Source organism: Myripristis murdjan, chromosome 19, assembly GCF_902150065.1.
Source record: "Myripristis murdjan chromosome 19, fMyrMur1.1, whole genome shotgun sequence".
Lineage (NCBI taxonomy): Eukaryota > Metazoa > Chordata > Actinopteri > Holocentriformes > Holocentridae > Myripristis > Myripristis murdjan.
In genome coordinates this window covers 16,810,601-16,830,835 of record NC_043998.1, presented here as the reverse complement: position 1 = coordinate 16,830,835, position 20,235 = coordinate 16,810,601, and the positions used below count along the sequence as shown (strand labels likewise).

The 20,235-nt window shown below is 44.0% G+C and overlaps 1 protein-coding gene across 1 annotated transcript in view; it reads right to left on the bottom strand.

Moving 5' to 3' along the window:
- The window catches only part of cacna1g (calcium channel, voltage-dependent, T type, alpha 1G subunit), a 224,855-nt gene that overhangs the window by 57,678 nt on the left and 146,942 nt on the right, over nt 1–20,235 (bottom strand). Inside the window, exons 14-19 of the mRNA XM_030077890.1 lie at nt 11,070–11,163; nt 9,669–9,847; nt 7,448–7,786; nt 6,523–6,702; nt 5,480–5,580; nt 1,244–1,367 (exon numbers count right to left, since the gene is read on the bottom strand). Of these exons, the coding sequence (XP_029933750.1) occupies nt 1,244–1,367; nt 5,480–5,580; nt 6,523–6,702; nt 7,448–7,786; nt 9,669–9,847; nt 11,070–11,163 (1,017 nt within the window). The remainder of the gene's footprint in view (nt 1–1,243; nt 1,368–5,479; nt 5,581–6,522; nt 6,703–7,447; nt 7,787–9,668; nt 9,848–11,069; nt 11,164–20,235) is intronic.

Sequence of the window (20,235 nt, the reverse complement as noted above, 5' to 3'; positions counted from 1 at the left end):
TTGAAGTTGTAATGACTGCTCACTCTCTTGTTTCTTACTACTTGCTGCATCATACATTTCCATCTCATTTCAATAACAGCCTCGGGGCGCAGGCTGGACATGACAGCCAGGGAGGAAACCAGCAAAATACAAAATACATACCCATCCTGAAAAGCTGCTGTCTGATCACAATTTCAGTGTAGCTAGGGTGCGCACTGTACATAGGTAATCGTGCTCGTATATAAGAAAAAGACAGGGAGAGAAAATGAAATCCCATCTGATCTGCAGTATGTGCGTCTCATCGTGCTGCCCTGATGAGCTGGAGCGGCCTGTAGGGCAGCTCCCATTTGTTAAACATCTCCTTTTCTGGACATTAGCCACGTACGCCAGCCCACAGATAATTGAATCAATTACAACAGCGCTGTCTCCTCCGTGTTTCAGTCGCAAAACAAGCAGAACTGAGCGTTCCGGAGAGACCGAACCGCAATTAAGGGCCCGTCCGTGGGAACACTTGCTACCTTGCTCGGTGAGAGGGAAAAAAAAAAAAAAAGAAGTGATAATTAGTGTGTTTATGCATGGAGCGGCCAGGCTGTGTTCAACTGCTGCTTTCACTGCGGCTGCTATTGCGAGAAATAGGAAAGGACAGGAAGGGCGGTCGATTTGTGTGTATCTGTGTTTGTGTGTGTGTGTGTGTGTGTGTGTGTGTTTTGCAGCAAGGCATGCAGCCAACACTCCCAGGCCTGAGGGGCTGGTGCATCAGCCAAGGAGGTGATGGTGTTGATGATGCAGTGCAGCAGCATACAGAGGTATAGCACACATTACCCAAAGCTACTGGCTCACAATCAAACACTAGCGGTTCTCGGCTTACAGAATGTTCTGCTTCATTGCCCTTAGAAGAACTAAATCGCATTTACACTGTTTGTGTGTGTTTGTGTGTGTGTGTGTGTGTGTGTGTGTGTTTTGTCAGAACAGCCATTACGGTTGCAAACGATGACAGGTAAGTGCACTCCCTCCTTGTCTTCCCCGCTTCTCCTCGGAGTTTTGCGAGCTGGTGCTGAATATTCTTTGCGACTGACTTTGTGTGCTTGTTTATCTGTCTGTCATTCAGTCTGTCTTTCCACCTTTTTTTTTTTTGTCTTTTTTATCTCTTTCTGTATTTGTCATTGAGGCCCGTGAAAGCATCGCAATCAATTCATCCATTTTTGTGGAGTTTTGCAGAGTTTCTCTGACTTTCAAGAGTGTGTGTGTGTGCTTCGACACTCACCGCGCTGGTGGGGTCGATGCGCGGCCTCTCCATGGCAATGGTGATGCAGTTGAGGAAGATGATGACCAACACCACGTGATCGAACATCTTGTGGGTGATGATCTTATTGCATGCGATTCGAAACCTGTCAAACAACAGTGGCAAATTAAATGTACATCCTAACAAAAAAAAAAAAAAAAAGAAAAGAAACAAATTCATGCTGCTTTGCATTTATAGTCACAGTCGCAAAATCCTCTCCAGGTATATGGTTCAGTGATCATGACAATATAAATGTTTGCATTGCAATAGGACATGTACTATAAATCCTAAAAGAATACCTAACATAAGGCGAGGGCACTTCCTGAAACGCCCTGTACAGATACTGCAAGTAATGAAAGATCCCATTCAATTTAAGAAAGCCTGTTCCGCATACGGTAACTTGGTAATGAACCATTGTAGAATTAAGAGTCATTAATTATGCTTGACTTTCATTACAAGACATGAAAAGGTTCTTCTAGGCCTTCAGCTGAAGAGAACAGAGAGGAAAGGGCTGTGATATACGGCACTGGAAGGGATTAAACCGTGCATCAAATCCGCTTTGATGGCTCATATCTGTCTGAGTGTACAGCAGGGGACAATACTGTGAGCTCTGGATCTGGATTTTTGGCTTTATTTGGCAATGCAGACACCATTGTGCCAACACTTGCTGAGGTTGTGTGTGTGTGTGTGTGTGTGTGTAAGTGTCATCAGAGTGCAGAGATCATTGTTCATACAGTGCAGGCTGGATGAGTTAATTCCCCTTTGATATCTGCATGCCACAGCCTTGATGCTAAAGAATTTATGCGCTCTCCTCAAAGGGAGGGAAGACACATGGCACACAGGCAAACACACACTTCTCGTGCCAGCTCCACTCCCATGGATGCAAGGGCCATCGCCTGGCTGAGGACTTTAATGTCAAGTTCAAATGCCCCCCCGAGACACACAAACACACATAGAAACCTCAGTTGAAGCACAATTGTTCGCACACATTCAAAAGCACAAACGCCACACCCCGTCGGACCTGAGATAAAAACATGAGAAAGGCCGTTGACGTTATCTTGATGCGTGAAAAAACCAAACGTTTGAGACGATATTTACTGACCTTTTGAGCGCTCTGACATCAGTGCCTCTGAGTGACAGTTGGCATAATTAGCCTAAACATTGGCACAGTGGCTAACTTACAATGGCACTATACTGAGCAGCATATAATGTAATATTTGCATGTCTGGACATATGCACATCTGATTTATATCCCTCAAACAGCCAGTATTTCACAACATATATGGACACATCTGCTTCAATCTGAACATCTGTTGGTCAGAATGTATTTTTGTGCTGATTTATTGTGGCATCATTACTCAAATGTCAATTTTTGCTACATCTTCCTGCACTGCTCTTCCAAGAGATGACATACTAAAAACTAAAAACTACCAAAAACTGTTTGATGTGTCATTTTTTTTCCCTTGGATTTTTGTTTGTTGATTAAGTTTGTGGTGATTCTTGCTCATGCTAACTACCCAGTTCTTCTCCCTTTTCCAGAAAAGATTAGCAGACCCTCTACATTTAGAACAGCAAATGTAGAGGGTTTATGAACTGAGAATAGGTTGAGTAACCATTGTGTCATACTGTAGCAGGAAGTGATACAATGTGGCACAACAGACAGTGATTACTATCAGAATGACACAGATTATTGTGTTTAACTATTTATCATTGCTGATATCTCAGCTGCTCTCTGTTCTGTTTTCATCTGTATGTGATTCTGTGCTGCTGTGATGACCCATTTTCCCAGGAGGATCATCATATCTAGACATAATCTACTGTGATCATGTATCAGGACCTCCTGTGCCAGCGTCAAGATCCCCTGACAGACCCCAGCCCCCACATCGACAGTCTTTTCTTGTGGTGACCGCATGCCATCGGAGCTACTGGATCACAGTATGACCGCACATCCGGCTCGCTCCTCCTCTCATTAAAAACGTCCTCTGCAGTAATCATCAGCAGCAGCAGCACAAAGGCAGGTTGAGGTGAACTCAGGTCCGTGTGAAAGCTGCTTGACTCCGGTCTCCCACCAGGCCGCTGTCTCTTGATGTGATTGTGAGCACAGGCATGCATCTGCGGTGGTTCGGGGCCAGAATGGACGCCACACAGAGCCTGTGTCCTCGGTGTCACTCAGCACTAGCCAAATGCTGCAGCCCGCTGCGCCTGGAAGCCGGCTAGAGGCCCAATTTCAGCCAAGCTCCATCAGTTTCCCTAATACTCTGACAGTAAAAGATTAGAGAGAGCTTTCTCTATTAACCTTTTCCAAATGATAAAATACAGCTAACAGGGGAGTGGTGCATCCGGAACTTTTGAGGAGGCACCAATTCCCACAAACACATCCCCACTGCAAGCTAACAGAGCACTGAGATATAAACATAGGTGTTGCTAGGGATTGCTCGCTCTTTATGAAGAACAGAGAAGGAGGAACGAATCAGGCGTAGCGGATGGTGGTGTGTATGTGTGTTCGGGGGGTTGTATTTGATGTTAATTAGAATAGTGTGGTGCTGCAGCAGGAAGGAAGGGGCCGACGTGTTGCACGGTGTTGCCTTCACAACCATATTCTCCAAACAGACAACAGAGCCACACAGATCAAAACCCCCGAGGGAGAGAGAGAGAAGAAGAAGGGATGGATTCTGCGTGTGGCTGAGAAAACGTGAGGCACACAGGAGGAAAAAAAAAAAGCTCCCTCCCTGCACCCCTTGGCTCCTGCTTACTCACCCCTGACATGGCAGAAATACACAGATAAAAGAGACTTTTGAAGTGAAAATGTGGGAGGGAAAGAAATAATGCTGTATTCACACTGCAGCCTAAATAGCCAGTTGGCATGGCAGGGTGTCAGTCTGACGCAATGTGATTTTAACTAAAAGGTTCAGTCTTTCTATATACTGCACACTGATGGCAGGGAGTGGAAATCATTTTCAGCCTCATGCGTCAGACGACGTCATTCTCTAACTCTACTAGACAGTCACACTGCTACTTTCATTAGCACCAATAATTACAAGAGTCTGTTGCAGCTCTTTTGGTGGACTTTTTTAAATTTATTTTGCAATCAGTACTCTTTTTTTCCAACACATTTAATCTTCCTCTATGATTAAAATTACAGTGGCAGTAATCTGATTATTTATAGCGGTGACAGTCGAATTAAAGTGTCTGGTCTTGCATTTTGTGTACTGTGTGGCAGTTAATAATAATATTAATAAAAATATTAGACACAGCTGCGCATCTCTTCTCCACAGGATCCTGGCACTGCCTTATCAATAAACTGGCCCAATGCAAGATGCTGATCAGACTTAAAAAACAAACAAACAAACAAACAAAAAAAAAACAAGAAAAATATGATACAGCATTAAGTTTTAACATTGGATTCAGTTGCTCTCATCTTCTATCAGCATCCATGTGTATTGTCAGTTTTAGTGTGTAGGCTGTGCCTCAGATTGTTTGACAGCAAATGCAGGAGAAAGTAGGAGCAACCAGGGAGAGGTCAAAAAACAAGAACACTCAATAATTGATTAAAAATCAGTTCCTGACCAATCAGTGGCTCAAACAGCTCACCAGGAATCCTCCCCATTCTCCTGATTAGCCATTTCAGCAGTGATTGATACAGTCCAGACAGATGGGGGCAAACAGTGCTGTGTGACTTTAAATATTTCATTTCAAAATATCTAATTTATTATTTATATTCTGCAGTATATGTTGCAGTTATATTCTGCAGAAACGCTTTCCGATGATTCCCGCACTAAACAGAAAGCCACAAGAATTTCCCAGCTCAACAAAAATTTGGCAATACACTTTCTTCTCACTGAAAAAGTTTTAACTACATGAACACTTGAAATTTCTTGCTTATGCGCTACTATATCTTTATGAAAGATGGGAGGAGGAGAGCAGATGTTAAAATGCATGTGGCTGCATCCGTTTGCCTGGCTATTTCAACATCCAGCTTGTCTTTAGCATCACAACAGGAGGCAGAAGTAGGAAAAAACTTCAGTCACCAAGTTCCATTAACAGGCGCCCTGGGTGGCACCGATGCCACTGATGCCTGAACATTGAACATTTGGTTTGTCTACCACATACCGCCACAGTGTGAATATACCATGAGGCCGCCATACTAACAGCTGAAGAAGCTGCAAAACCGAGGACATGGCCGAGGGATGGAGGGACAAGGAGAGGTGTGAATCCTACCTGGAATCGGGAGGGAAGAGGTAGAGTGACCAGGTGTCTCTCTGCCGACACCAATCTGGCTGCTTCTTCTCCAACCAACGGAACAATCTGGCGAAGCGACCCTACAGCGAGTGACAGGCCAAGAGTTACACTCATGCATATGCAGTCCACCCATTATTCACACAGATTCATCCACCACCAGTCAGTCTTGTGCTCAATAACCATGCAGTTTGAAAAGGGGCTATACAGATAGAAGTTTTTTTTTTTAATTGTTATGACACACACCTACAGACATTAATATTTGTACTTCGACACTTGTCACATTCCTTTACTAAAATGTTGCTTCACCCCATATTATATGATATGGAATTAGTGTTACGATATCTAGTTTCATCTAGTTTCAGTATTGAAATAGTATTTAAGTCTTATCCAGCCTTAACTTAAACATACAGTTGTCCCTCGCTATAACGCGGTTCACCTTTCACGGCCTCACAGTTTCGCAGATTTTTTTAGTGCAATTTTGCATTCTTTTTTTTTTTTTTTTTTTTTACAGCGCATTGTGTTCTCCGTCCTGATTGGCTAAGGGACTGTAGACCATTGTCAATCAATCTCCTCCGTGCCGTGTCTCCTGTACAGTACAGAATGCGTTCATTCTATAATACTGGACTTATTTTTCTACGAAGGTTTGAACTTTGAGAGTGTTTAAACAAGAGAGAAAAGTGAGAAAATGTTAATGCCTGTCTGAGAAAAGTGTAGCTATAAAGTGTGTAGTGAGGGGGTTTACAGCCTTAAAACATCTATGATAACTGTAAAAAATAAAGCTGACTACTTCGCGGATTTCGCCTATTGCGGGTTATTTTTAGAACGTAACTCCCGCGATAAACGAGGGACCACTGTATTCCTAAATCTAACATTACAACAACAACCTTAAACCTAAAGCCAATTCCTAAGCAAGGTGTATTCCTTGTGGAGAATTTTCTTGTTCTTTATGTGCTTGTAAACACACCGGTCCTCATCAGGATAGACGTACAGGAACACACACAGAGACAGACACAGGGACTGACCAGATTGGCCTCCTCCTCTGCATTATCATCCTCAGTGTTGTCCTCCAAGGAGAGCTGTGTCGGTCCAAGGGCGGACGGAGAGCCCTTCCCGTTACAGTCACTGTGCTCTGGGGGCCGCAGGTGGCCCAGCGAGGGCGGCCTGGAGCTGTGCATGCTGGCTGAGCGATACAGGTAGGGCACCTACATACACAGAGACAGTCTGGGGTTAACTTGGGAAATACTATAGCAGCTACCATGTACGTGTAAATGGCAAAGGCTTTGGTTTGATAATCTTAAAGTAGTTACATGCAGTATTCTTAAAGATCAGTGTGTCGTTATCAAATCAACTGCAACACCTTAATCATAAACAGTTGAAGAGAAGATTGGTAACCTCTTTTTTCATACCACCAGTATTGCGAATGTTAGTGTTTTTGAAAGTTAAGAACACATTTTGCAGTTGTTTTCTAGGTCAATTTACCAATCATTTGCTTCATGTGGCCAGGTGAACTCTTTAACTCTACTTCGTTCAAGTGAATAAATGCATCAAATGGGTTGCAAAGTTGATCCAGATGCAACAGTGTTGTTGTGTTTGTTTCCACACTCATGCGTCACTTCTTGCATGCTGTGTGAGTTCAGTGTGGCATCCTCGGCTGAGAATAATACTGCTGTAAGTGCATCAACATGAACAACAAAGGATACCACAAAAATCTGACAAAGTGCTCTGACATTTTTCATCTTGTATCCAGATGGCAGCCTGTTGCTTCTCACTGTCACATCCTTCGGTGAGTAAAGTAACCCAACTATCAACTCAAATAAATTCATGTAAACTAGGGTTATTGATGGAAATTGCTTTAAATGAACTATCACCATACTCTGATTATTCAGAGTATCGGGGAGATGACAAATGAGGCGTGACAGAAGATGATGACTGGTGCACAGTGTCTACCTGCAGCAGAGTGTCAGGGGGCAAATCCATGGAGCTCCGAGTCTCCACTGACTCCATCCTCCGGTGTCGGCGGCCCGTCTGCGACTGAGACATTGAGTCCGTCCTGGCCAGGGAGGCATCATCATCATCCATCAACCCTCCTCCTCCTTCTCCTCCGCCCTCTCCATCCTCAGAGCTGGAGCCGCCCTCCCCAGAAAGGAGTGAGCGTCGCTCTCCGGACTGGTGCTTCTGGCGTTTGAGTGACGGGGCGCGGCCCAGGCTGTTCCAGCTGGATCGACGGCTGGTCCAGCCGCTGCCAGAGCTCCACGGTGCATAGGGGGAGGAGCTACGGGCGCTGGTCTGCAGTCAGAGGACAAGTTGAAATCAACAGGAAGAGGAGAGAGGAGTGAGTAAAATGAGGTGAAAAAATGATTGCTTCTAAAAGTCTTTCATGCTAAGAGTGCACTCTGCATGGAATTGAATTGGAAGTGAAAATAACGGAGCCGAACTGGACTGAACTGAATAGAAATTACTTTGAAATCGTATCACATCGTATCATTTTGTCCCATAATGTAGTGTCCTGTATTGTATCATATCATATGTCATTGCATTGCATCGTCCTACGTTATAGCATAGCATAATGCATTGTATTGTATGGTATCATTTATATTGTATGCCCCCGTGCCGTATTTTATCAACTTGTATTGTATCTTTATCTTTATCTTTATCTTTATTTGAATCTCCATTAGCTTTGGCTAAGGCCATTGCTATTCTTCCTGGAGTCCACACCCAACACAATTATCTTTACATTACAGTATATTACAAAAAAAAAAACACACCACCCAAACAACAACCAAAAACAACTCACACCAATCTACCAAATAAAAACAAAAACATATATACAGTACAGGACCTAGTTCACATTAATTGTACCTCTGAAATGTAGCTATTAACCTAATTCATAAATGGTCAGATGGTCAGGTATATATCAACATACGTTAGATGTGATTCCAGTATATTGCATTTACAAAAACATTATTTGGATTACATAAAGCTCCTCATCATATATCATATATGATGTATCATATATCGTATCAACCTCTATTGACTTGTATCATTGATTTGTTTAATATTATATCGTTTTGTCAAATATTATATTGTATTGTTTCATATCACATCGTGTTGCGCGGCATGGCATCATATCGTATCGAAATGTGTTGTATCATATCATCTTGTATCATTTCGTATTGGACTGTATCATATCATATTGCAGTTGAATTGAATTGAACTGAATTGAATTATATTTGAGCAGAAGTGAGATTCAGTTTGACAGACAGGAGCAGATGTAGAGAACTGGGCTTATTTTGCCAGGTCTTTATCCTGATCATCAGTAGTCTGTCAGATGGAGAGTGGCAGTGGCAGCAGTAAGTGGAGTGCGGGCACCGTTGAGTGTTGGTCTGGCAAGCCACATTAATCATCATCAATCATCGTGACCTCAACACATCAGCAGGACAGATACAATGAAGTAGGAGAGTCATGGGGGGGTATTTATCCTCTCACACACGATATTAATGGTAGCCTTGTGACATGCCTGGTGACTTTTCAAAAGACAGTTACAAATGTAAAAAAAAAAAATTAAATTAAATCGACTTAAACAGACAGCTTTGGTTGCTTTTACTCTCACAAGCAGTGAAAGTAAGGTAAGAAATTTAAAAGCAAGGCAAGAAACATGAAAGGAAACAATAAAGGAGAAGTCAAGGACAATTAATGACTGATCATTACAAAAAAACAAACCTATTTAAATGTAAAGGAGTCTAGAAGCTCTAGTGGTGAAAGCACTTCAGATTGCCACGTTTCTTTTCTCAGGCTTTGAAAAAGCCAACAGGAACCTCTTGTTTTTGATCTAGCCAGTGGAACAGCCAATAACAACCTGTCTTACAAGTCTTACTAGTGATTGTACAAGCTTAAAATCAATTTCTTCCATCGAATAGGTAAACAATAAAAGACGGTGAATCAGAAAGATGTGATGTTGTCTTTTTTGTTCCAGTGGGAAGCCTTGCTGCTACAGACAAGAGAATAAGGCAGAAACTCCAGGGCCTTGTAGTAATACAGATAAAAGCAGGGATGACAGAAAGGCAAGTGTGGATGGAGTGAGGAATCATGTAGAAAGTTGGTTTTAGACCATGGGGGGGTTAAGTGTAGAGTGGAGAAACTGAAAACGGTGGCTAAACATGGCACTGACCGGTGACTTGTCATAGCAGGCCGGCTCGATGGAGACGTTGCTGCCTCGTCGGGACTCGTAGCCCAAGACGGGGTCACCTCCAACAGGCAGCTTGGGTATGGGCATGGGGGTGGCCGCCGTGTGGGTGATCAGAGGAGGAGTCAGGCTGCTCTTCAGGTCCACATGACCGTTTATGGGCACTACTAGCAAAGGGAAAAGGAATGGGGAGAGTTATAGTCTAGTGGGGCGAAGCAAAGAGCAAAGCAGACGGGGGATAGAGGGGATTAAAGGTGACCGGGATTTAATGTAAAGAATTGAGGAGAGAAATGGAGTGTAAATGAGGTGAAAGGATTAAGGAGAGTGGAGGTGAGAACGGGGTCGTGCGTGCAGGTGAGAGAAAGACAAAACTGGGGGAAAAAAGGGAGAGAGAGAGGAGCGAGGGTGCCAAATTTAAAAACATGAGAAGAGTAGAAGCATGGAGGAGGAGCATCGTGGGGACATGAGGAGACCCTATGCAAGAAAACCCGGAGTAAGACGGCACGGCTTTCTAAAAAATGGATGCCTCATACTGTTATTCAGCAACATCAATATTTCAAAAGGGCCTTAATCTTATGGGATGTGTGCGAAGGAATATTGTGTTCAGTGGCAACATAAATACATGACGTACAGTGCGTGCGGGAGGGATGCAACTTTAATAACGCTAATTCCTCCGCCTTTCATTTTTTATCCCCAGCCTAGACGATGCAAATTAAGCTTTTTCGGCGATCTCAGCAGCTTTCCACAGTCCTTCCTAAGAGGGAGAATAGGAGGTGATGCATCTGGGAGTTCTGCTCTGTACAGTGGAGCTTCCACAGGGCCTCTCAGTCTAAAGGATCAGTAATTAGAGGCGATAGGAAACCACCGTATGAGGAATTATGGATGAGGCTGCTGTATGGTTTAATGCAATGCGAGGAGACAGGCACGTGCCCACCCGGCGCGATGGGAAACCAACAGGGAAATACACTGAGAGCAGGGCTGCACCAACATAGAAACAGGTGGGCAATGTTTTAAAAGTTATACTGCACTCCTGAGGCTTTGGGCATAAGTTGCAGTTTCTTGGACAGTAACAGAAAAAAAGGCGGGGGATATTTTCTTGAGGCTTTGGGTTTAATTTGCACAGTTTAACCTGCGTTTTTTAACAAACACAACACAGTATGCAATCTGCAGGAATCTAACAGAGATTAGTGAGGGGAAATGCCAAGCAGTTAACTGCGCAAATACAGATGGTGTAAGTTTTTGTAAAAGGAGCTTTGAGAAATCATAGAGGGCTGATTTAGATCATTTGCATTCCTGTTATAGCATGATTACATTCTTACAGAGTGCAGTCATGCAATGTGTGTGTGTGTGTGCATGTGTGCGTTTGTGTCTGTGTGTGTACCTCACCTGCGGAGGCCGATAAATCCTTCTTGCTGCCGTTCACATCCTCCATGCTGCGAGCGAAGGAATCTATCTCTGAACCCGATTTAGAAGCATCACCCTTTACACGCATACATACAAACACACACACACACGTGTACATGCACACACACACACACACACAACAAGAACAGTGTAAAGTTATGCAACAAAAACACCTGTGAAAATATCATTCTCCCGGGAGAGGGGGGTAAAAAGCAAGCGGGTCGAAGTTGCCTCTAAACACAGATCCCTGCTCAGTTCTTTTTCCTTCCAAGTGTAACTTCAATCGCGGCTCAGATCTGACCTTGGATCAGTCACTAGAGGCAACCTCCCTCTGTAAGCAGGCAGGTGAGGGGGCGGTCTCCCTGACTCCTAAGCTCAAAGGTCAAAGGTTACAGAGAGAGGGAGAGATAGCCCGTCAGTCAGCTCCGACTACACACAGTGTCATCATGCAGGTGGAACAGGTCAAAACCACACTGAAACACATGTGATAGGCAACATGGGGCACAGAGAATCTGGCGGATGATGCATATTGAGTTGCTTGTGTTGTATGGAGACACACACAGCCGTGGCAAATCTCCCAAGGCAACCAAACTGCAAGACTAAACAGAGATATTTATATTCCACTTGGTCACAAATTGACCCTGTACCCACTGTGGCCTGGTAAACAGCCGCCGCAGAGCTTCAGTGTGGTCGAGCACAGAATGAAACTTTCACACTCAGACACGTCTACCACACAATTACCTGCACACACACACACACGCACGCACGCACACACACACACCAAACATACTAAATTTACTTTAGTGTGGTGGAAGGCATGAATTGGAAACGCAGTATGAGTTTTGTCAAAGAGCAGCGCAGCAGCTTATGCCTTTTTTTTTTCTCTATCGTCTTTCAACAGAGGTGCCAAATACACCTTTCTCCTCTCTACTTCTTTATTTCTCTCCTTATTGTCATTCCATTGCACACTTTCCCTCTCCCCGCCCTCTATCCTTCTCCTCCAGCTTTAATTACTTCACCTCGCTCTACCTTGAACTTGAACTTGAACTTTGTTTTTGACACGTACCGCAGTATCAGTGAGCTCAGGGTTGCCTGTATTTGCTCTCTGCTGGAGCCTGCAGCCTCCATACCACAGTGTGTGTGAGGGAGCCAAGTGGATGCTGGGATTAATAGGATACCGACTCAGTGAGTCAGACCTCTGTGGTAGTAAAGTGAATAAACTGTGCGCAGAAAAGCCTCAGGATGCAATTGCCATCCACCTCCTCTTAAACTTTCTTGATACTTTCTGTGTGTGTGTGTGTGTGTGTGTGTGTGTGTGTGTGTGTGTGTGTGTTTGCAAGAAAGAGAGAAGAAAGGGTGTAAATTAGCATTAATTTTGTGTATATTTATATACAATGTGCATGAGTGCAGGCATGTATGAGTGCAGGCATGTGGTGTGTGTATGCATGTGTGTGTCTCTTGTGACTAAGCCACTACTGGTGCCCTAGACTGATTTCCCCAACCTGCTAAGTGAGGGAAAATTAGCTAAGGAGAGCCGGGTGCTAATGAGCTAGCAGGCCAATCAACTCAAGGGCTACTTGGAGACCGGTGTGGCTGCCAAGCTCATCACTTCCCTACTCCACATCTCCATATTCATCACACTGGCACTTTCCCATTTAAAGCCCATGGTTCAGCAGGGAGCAGTGAGAAACATCGAGCACCCTCTGGGGAAGGGAGAGTACCTGGGCATCTGAACTGAAATTGTAATAAATAAATAAATAAATCTCTCTCTCTCTGAAAGGCATTTCCCATAAAATAGGAGTGAAATTGCATTTCATTCCCTCTCCTCAGTTGTTAACCTTTTTACTATCAGCTTGAAATTTATTTTAAATTAAATATGTATTACTATATTCCTGGCGGCGGTAGTCATACAATCACTATTTGTAGTAATAGTCACAGTAATATTGTAATGATATCAATATCCCACGACTCACAAAGAAATGCACAGACAAATGCATGCATACAAGGAACGAAACACACAACCAAACAACAGCAAAAATGTACCACTGCAAATAAAACAACAACAACAACAAGAGCAAGAACAAGAACAAGACATTCAGTTGTAACTACAGCGAGAGCCCCTTTCCCACAGGGCTCATCAGCCCACACACAATCAATCAGAAAGGACAGCTGTGATAGGACAAACCCAGTGGAGCATCAGCGAAAAGCATTGTGGGCGCTCAACCTTTTCCCCTCTCTCATCGTCTCCGTCTCAGGTATGAGGAGAGAGGGGAGGGCGGTTGTCTCTTTAGTTTGGTTTCAGCCTCCTCCGGTGGCATGGTGGCTGGTTTGGAGCTTGTGTGTATCTAAATTAGCCTTGGGGTGTGTGTGTGTGTGCGTGTGTGAGCCTCCGGTCAGTGTGAATATGTGTGTGTGTGTGTACTCACAGAAAACCCAATGCTAGGCCAGGGGCTGTGTTGTGAGGGCCTTGTGGGTTGACCATGAGGAGCAGACCTGTGAGGCTCATGTGGAGACCAACGGGCCAACCTGACCCTCATCTCTCCTTTCTGGGGCACACAGACAAAACAGCTGCCTCAAAGGAATAAACCCAGCTTTAGGAGGTTGACCCTTAGCTAAGGAGAATGCCAAAATCTTTCATGTGTCCGTGGTAAATCTTTGCACTTCAGCAAACACCGTGTTGAATGACAGCAGGCAACTTAGCATTATCTCACGGGAGTTAATCAGAACATGTGGTGCAGTGGCACTGACACAAAATATAAAATATCATTCAAAATAATGTGTGTTTTTGAACTGGCAAAAGCTACTCCTTCCTGCTTCCGTAGAAAGTGAAGGTGTTGGGCAACGGGAGAGTGTACACAACTATCCCTGTGTAGTGAATGAATACATATTTACAAAAAACTAGCTAAGCCATGGCTACATCAGAAATAATCTTGGTTACACTGAGTTTATGATATTACATCATAATAAACATATCTGTTCTTTTATTTGAGCATCTAAAGATTCAACTAATTCAACTAATGATTCAAAAATGAGTCTTTTAGTACGGATGTTGCCAGTTGATCATTCAACATTTCATATGTTTAGGTGTTAGCATGGAGTGCCAGAGCCAATGATCTACTAGGGGTGGCTCTAGCAGATTGATTTTGATGTTTATATCATCATCACATAGCCGAAAAGATGATCAGTTTTCCAGTATCAAAAAAAAAAAAAAAAAAAAAAAAAAAAAAATGGGTGTCCCTTGAAGCATTTTAACTATAGTCCATTGCCAAAAACTGTAAAACATCACTTAATCCAGTATTGTGTCATGAAATGTCATGAAATCTTTGTTAAAGAAGGAAGAAGAGATAATTTCATTTATTTGCAATGTAACTGCTCTTTTGTCACCCCAGATCAGTTGTTTCCTCTTGTTTCAAGATAGTGTCATTTCATTTAAACAGTTGGAAACAACTGAAATCACTTCACCTCAGGCTCTTGTTTTGAAAGAAATGAAATTCTGATACAATACCAGATTGCATGAGCAAATGATTAACTTACAATAACATTTAAAAATATTAAATGAATTATTTGCAGTGTTGGATATTCACGCTATAGAGCAAAAGTACCAGTTCTATTCAGTTTTAGCCCTATTGTTAAGTATTGTCTGTATTCTGGTCTTTAGTCCAACCCAGTCTAGTCTGGTCTGTTTGTTGCAGCACTTTAAGTTTTAACTATGTCAACAGGTGGCACTAGAAGGTAAATATAGAGAGCAGATTAAAGACGCTGACTGTGGTCTGGGAAAAAAAAAGAGGAAGTTTATAAGACCAGGATGTGTATGGTCAGCTCCGCCCTAATCCCTTGATTGACAGGTGTGTACAGTGTGAGTTGGAGGCTGTTTGACGACTGGCTGCTGAGGTGAGGAGCTAAAGTCAGTGAGTGCTAAAGTAGACAGCTAGAGAGAGATTTAAGTCAGCTCAGGCTTGATTTTTATCTGCAAAGTCTCTCTCACTTTTTTTCCCGACTGGCTGCCTTTCCCATCACTGTCTTGGCTATCCCTCTATCTGTCCTTATCTCTCTCTCCCTGTCTTTCTTCTCGTTGTGTCTTTTTGTCGCCTTCTCTATGTATATCTTCTTTATGGCCTGGCATTAATTCTGCTTTCAGAGATCAAATCCTCTAAAAAAGGAACACCCGGCTGGATAAATTAAAATTCAGAGCTGGACCAAAATAAAATAATAATAATAATAATGATAAAAAAAAAGGGGAAAAAATCTTCATTTCCACGGAAGGGCATTTCAGGCGAAGACAGAATTAAATAACACTTTCAGGAGGAGCAATCAACAGAAAAAAAAAAAAAACACTTTTCACTTCGCCTCCACAGGATTAATGGTTTTAATGCTTATCTAGGGAGGGAGGAAATGTTAAATGGATTATATTTCTGACTGTACTCTTTTGGTAAGGCAGTGCGGAGTATCCCAGAATGTATGGGGCTGAGAAGGAAATCAGCCAAGATGGGAAAGGGGGAGGAAGGGATCTCAACCAGGATGGGTCACTGAGACAATGGACGTCTCATCAGAGCAGAGAAAGGCGGAGATGATAGCTTTTGGGCAGGGAGCGTCGGACCCGAGGGAAATCCCTGATCCTGAAATAGTCGGGTTGTTTGGATAGCTTGTTTACACTCTGCCACCCCAATTTGGGCATGGTGCTGGGAGCAGGAGATGGGCCAGACTGGGCCTGCTGCTGATAGCCAGACAATAATAGACACCAGTAGTTCACGGGGGGATCGCAATTACATTGCTTCAAAAAAGGTGTAAATGGGAGACGGAGGGTGGATGTGGATAGGGGAGTGAGTTGGGAGGAGGTTGTGTATGTGTGTGTGTGTGTGTGTGTGTCCACCAAAATTGCATCCTACCACAGCTGCTTCTGAGACTCATCATCCCAGACTTGGATTTGCTGCAGTATCAAATCACTAAACTAAGACCGGCACGTTAGAAATGACATCCACATCCACCAACACATGTGCCCAGTATCTACACGATATACAGTGCAGAGATAGAAATAACAGACAGTAATAAAAGAATAAAACTATAATGACAAGGTTAACTGATAGACCGGCCAGCAGACTCCACTAAAAAAAAAAAAAATCCCCATTCCAGCTCTCACTCAGGTCCCCAGCGAGCCACTGTATTTTCAGCAGATAAAAAAGCTCAGAACAATTTGGAACATTTGCCCATCGGAAAAGTCCTGGATCATTTTTGGATACCGCTCAACGGTGTAAAATTGGAGGACACGAGGACGAGACTTGCTACCATCTGCTTTTCAAAGGCTTCATTTCGCAGAGAGCATTGGCCTTGCCTTAAGTGACTGAGTCATGCAAACAGAGTTGATCTCCCCCGCTCTCTTTATTAGCTCTCATCCTCTAGTCCGGCAGGATTTGTCTGGCTGTGCCGAAGCCTCCCAAAAAGCCCGCGCTCATCCCCTTGTCCCTCTCCCCTTCCCCTCTCCCACTCTCTCCATCTTCCAGCCAGATAAAACACAGACTGAGAGGGAGATTCTTGGCAGCGTTGGCGCAGTGTTCTTACCCCGAGGCTGGAGAGGGAAAGAGAGGGGCGGAGGGTTGGTGGGAGGGGAACATTCAGTCTGAGCAGAGGGAGATTTTCAGTGGTGTCTGCTTTTAAAGAACACATGAAGAAAAAAAAAAGTACACAATGACAAAACCAAAGCAAGCGTTCGTGACATTAGATTTTCCCTCTTGAAAAACAGTCATTCACTGCGCTGGTTAGTCTCAGCAGGGAGGGTATCATGCAGGGTGGGGGTGGTGGGGTGGAGAGGAGTCATAGAAGGCTTTCAGGTGACATAAAGTGTCCTCTGGCTGCCATGTTGGAGGTCCTCAGCTCTGGCAACATGTGGCCTGACAGCATTTCTAAACTTAAGCCTCAACAGTTCGGACCAGACAGGGTTCATTTCTGTGCTGTGTTTAGTTTATTTGTGTGTTTGGTCCAATCGCTGCACAACTGTCACAGATTTGCAGGCTAACAGCTGACAGTAACACAGGCCTGTTGTCTCAATGACCTGAACGAATGTGTCCAAGGAGCTGGGGACCAATGACAACTGTTATTGGTCCTGGTGATGCTTCCACAATGAACTCCCTGCTTGTCAAAGCTTGTGCTGATGACTAAATGCCCTACAGACTGTACGTTTTTTCCTTCAATATGGCCATCTCAGACTACACTTGCCAAAATAAGACAGAGTTTTTGGTCCTTTAATGATTTGGGCCCTCTGCAACCAAAGACAGGCTAAGTCTCCCTTCTGACAGTGTCGGGACTTGTGTTCACAATCGAACAATAAGACTTGGCCATGACCCACGTTTACAAAGCAACCAACTGGAACACAGCATGGGATGACACAGGATATGCATGCCATCATATTATATATGGGGGGGATTTTAAGGGAAATGGGGTTAGAAAAACAAATCAGTTGCTTTTCTTTTGCGTGTGGTTTTTGTTTTTTGTACTAAGAAACAGAGACGGAGTGGAGACTCATCCTTCTTCTCCTCTCCGCTCCGCTGGAGAGATCATGTGGGTGAATCCTGGCCAGAACAGTGGGAGGCTAACGGGACGGTCTGACCGCGGAGATCTTCCTGACAGTGGAGGTCTGCAGACTGACCCTATTGGATCTAAGCGAGCCTCACATTTCACTAAGCTTTGCTGTAATGATTCAACAGGCTGACATACAGCAAACTCTGACTGTGGTTTAAGACAGTGTCAAAGTAAGCTATAGTTTTAAACAAATGTAACTTATTAAACCATTCCATTTTAATTGTAATATCAAACATTTCCTGTTACCTGCCCTGGACCTCAATGGTACCAGCTGTCATTGCTGAGACATTTGTAACTTTAAAGCCTCTATATTGGGGGGGTGAGGAAAATGGGATGGGGAGAAGGGGGTGCAGAAGGACGGAGGGTTAGTCATGAAGAGGAGAGGGAGGAGGGAGGGAAGAGCCGCAGTGCTGTACATACCCCTGAGTCTACAGGCAGCTGAATTAGGCTCAGCTGGGCATGCAAGTCCTCCCGCTTGGTCACTTCCTAAAGTGGAAGTGATCGGTACAGCCGGACAGGAGAGGGAGGAAGAGACAGGATAAAAGGAAGAGGAATACCGCAGCAGCAGACAAAAGCAGAAGAAGTCTGTTAAAGGAGATTCAGCCTACTATAACACTTGACTTTACCATGCAACAGGGCATTAAAAAAGCAGTTGTCCAGGATCACAGTGTGCAGTATGGGTGCTGCACATGTGTACTTTAGCAGCGCTGCAACTTTTTTCAGTCCAAGCAAGGAGGGCCAGGAAACACAAGGCAGCAGTGAGTAGAACTGAGCAGAACGGAGGCAGGTTTTACCCTCCGCTCGCTCCACTGGTGTATCCATTGACGTTGTGTAAATGTCATTCATTCAGAAAGCAGCAATGGAAATGGACTTGACTTATATGCGGCAGTCACAGATTTAATGACAGCGTCGTACAGTGACCAAGCTATGCATTGTTCGGGACACACTGCGCTTGGATGCTTGGAACAAAGGCGCAGACTCTGCAGCTGACACTTATATGAGAGTGTGTGTGTATCTCAAAGTTTATGTTTACTGTCATGCTGAGGGGTGTAGTGTAAAAAAAAAGAAGGGGCAAATAGCAACTTCTTTTTTCTCTCCTCTGTTAATAGGTCTCCATAAAGAAAAGGGCCAGTCTGGATGCGCTTCCTGCAGCGGATATTGGATTTTGTCACATGGACACACAGTCACAAGCTGGCAGAGAGAGAGAGACAGAGACAGAGACAGAGAGAGAGAGAGAAGGTAATAAGAGAAGAAGAGGAAGTAGAAGAAGAAGAAGAAGAGGAGGAGGAGAAAATATAGGAAGATAATAGGGCATTGACTGGAAGAGATGAAGAGGATGGAGTGAGGACTTAAATCAAGAAAATAAAAGCTGGCATAGAGGAATGAAAAACCTTCTGCCTAAGATTGTTTTCGCCGCCTGCCTTTACATCCAAAGCAATATGGACCTAGTAAGGCATGCTTTGTGTATGTGTGTGTGTGTGTGTGTGTGTGTGTTGCAAGTCTTGGCTCCAGAACCGTACATCTCTCCTGGCTTGGCTCACGTCATTCAACCGCGTGTTACCTAGCAACCCTGACGCAGGGAAAGTTTGGCCGACTAAAAATAAACTTGGTGTTTGCAGAAAAGGATGTAAGCTTGAAAACGGAGGGAGAGAATTAAGCAAACAGTTCTCTGATGAAACAAGAGAGCGAAGGGGGAGAACGGGAGAATGCGAGCTAAAAGACCTAAGGGGTTAGCTCTTTGAGACTGGGGGATCTTTTTTTTTTATGTTTGTGCATGTATTGTATGAAAGTTTTTACCTCGCTCCTCCATTCCCTCTCTCATCTGTTGCTGCCTTGCAGCCGAACTTAATGAAACACCAGTCAACTGAACTTTATTCACGTCTATTCAACTGCATTGTGCAGTCAACAAAAGTGCATTTACTCTCGATCTTCACCACAATTTAGATTCAGCGTCTCAGACAGCTGGGGTCAATGTGTCCGACCCCTGTGCGCCTTCATCCACTCTAGTTAAACACTTGCTATTTGTGCAGCCAATAGTCAGAGAAACCCATTCCAATTAATACATATTTTATGAGTCTGTCATCCTGTCTCTCCGCCACCACTCGCCTATTCTCTCCTTTCAGCCAAAGAGCCAAAGAGCTTCGGAGATCAAAGCATAGGTGCTGTCATCCCTTAAAGAACGAGAAAAAGAGAGAGAGAGAGAGAGAGAGAGAGATGACAACACCACACCAAGAGAAAGAGACAGGCTGAATACTCATGTGATTTACTCTCTCCATCTCCTCTCTCCTTCTCTCTCCCCATCCCTTTCGCTCTATCTGTCTAAAATGAAGCCCTATATTCTCCAGGCGGGCCAGGCCGAAAAAAACCGGAGCGAGACAGCTCATTGATTTCCACCCCACTTTACTCTCCGTAGCACCGAAAATGTTCCAGAAAACCTCCATTCTTCCCGGGCGCAGACGAGAGCCACGCCGCCTGTCTCTAAACAATAACAGCAATTAATCCTCCTTCTCTACCCTGTCGTTGCACTGTCTCTCGTTCCTTTTCTCTCCCTGGAAGAGTCACGGCCATGCAGGGG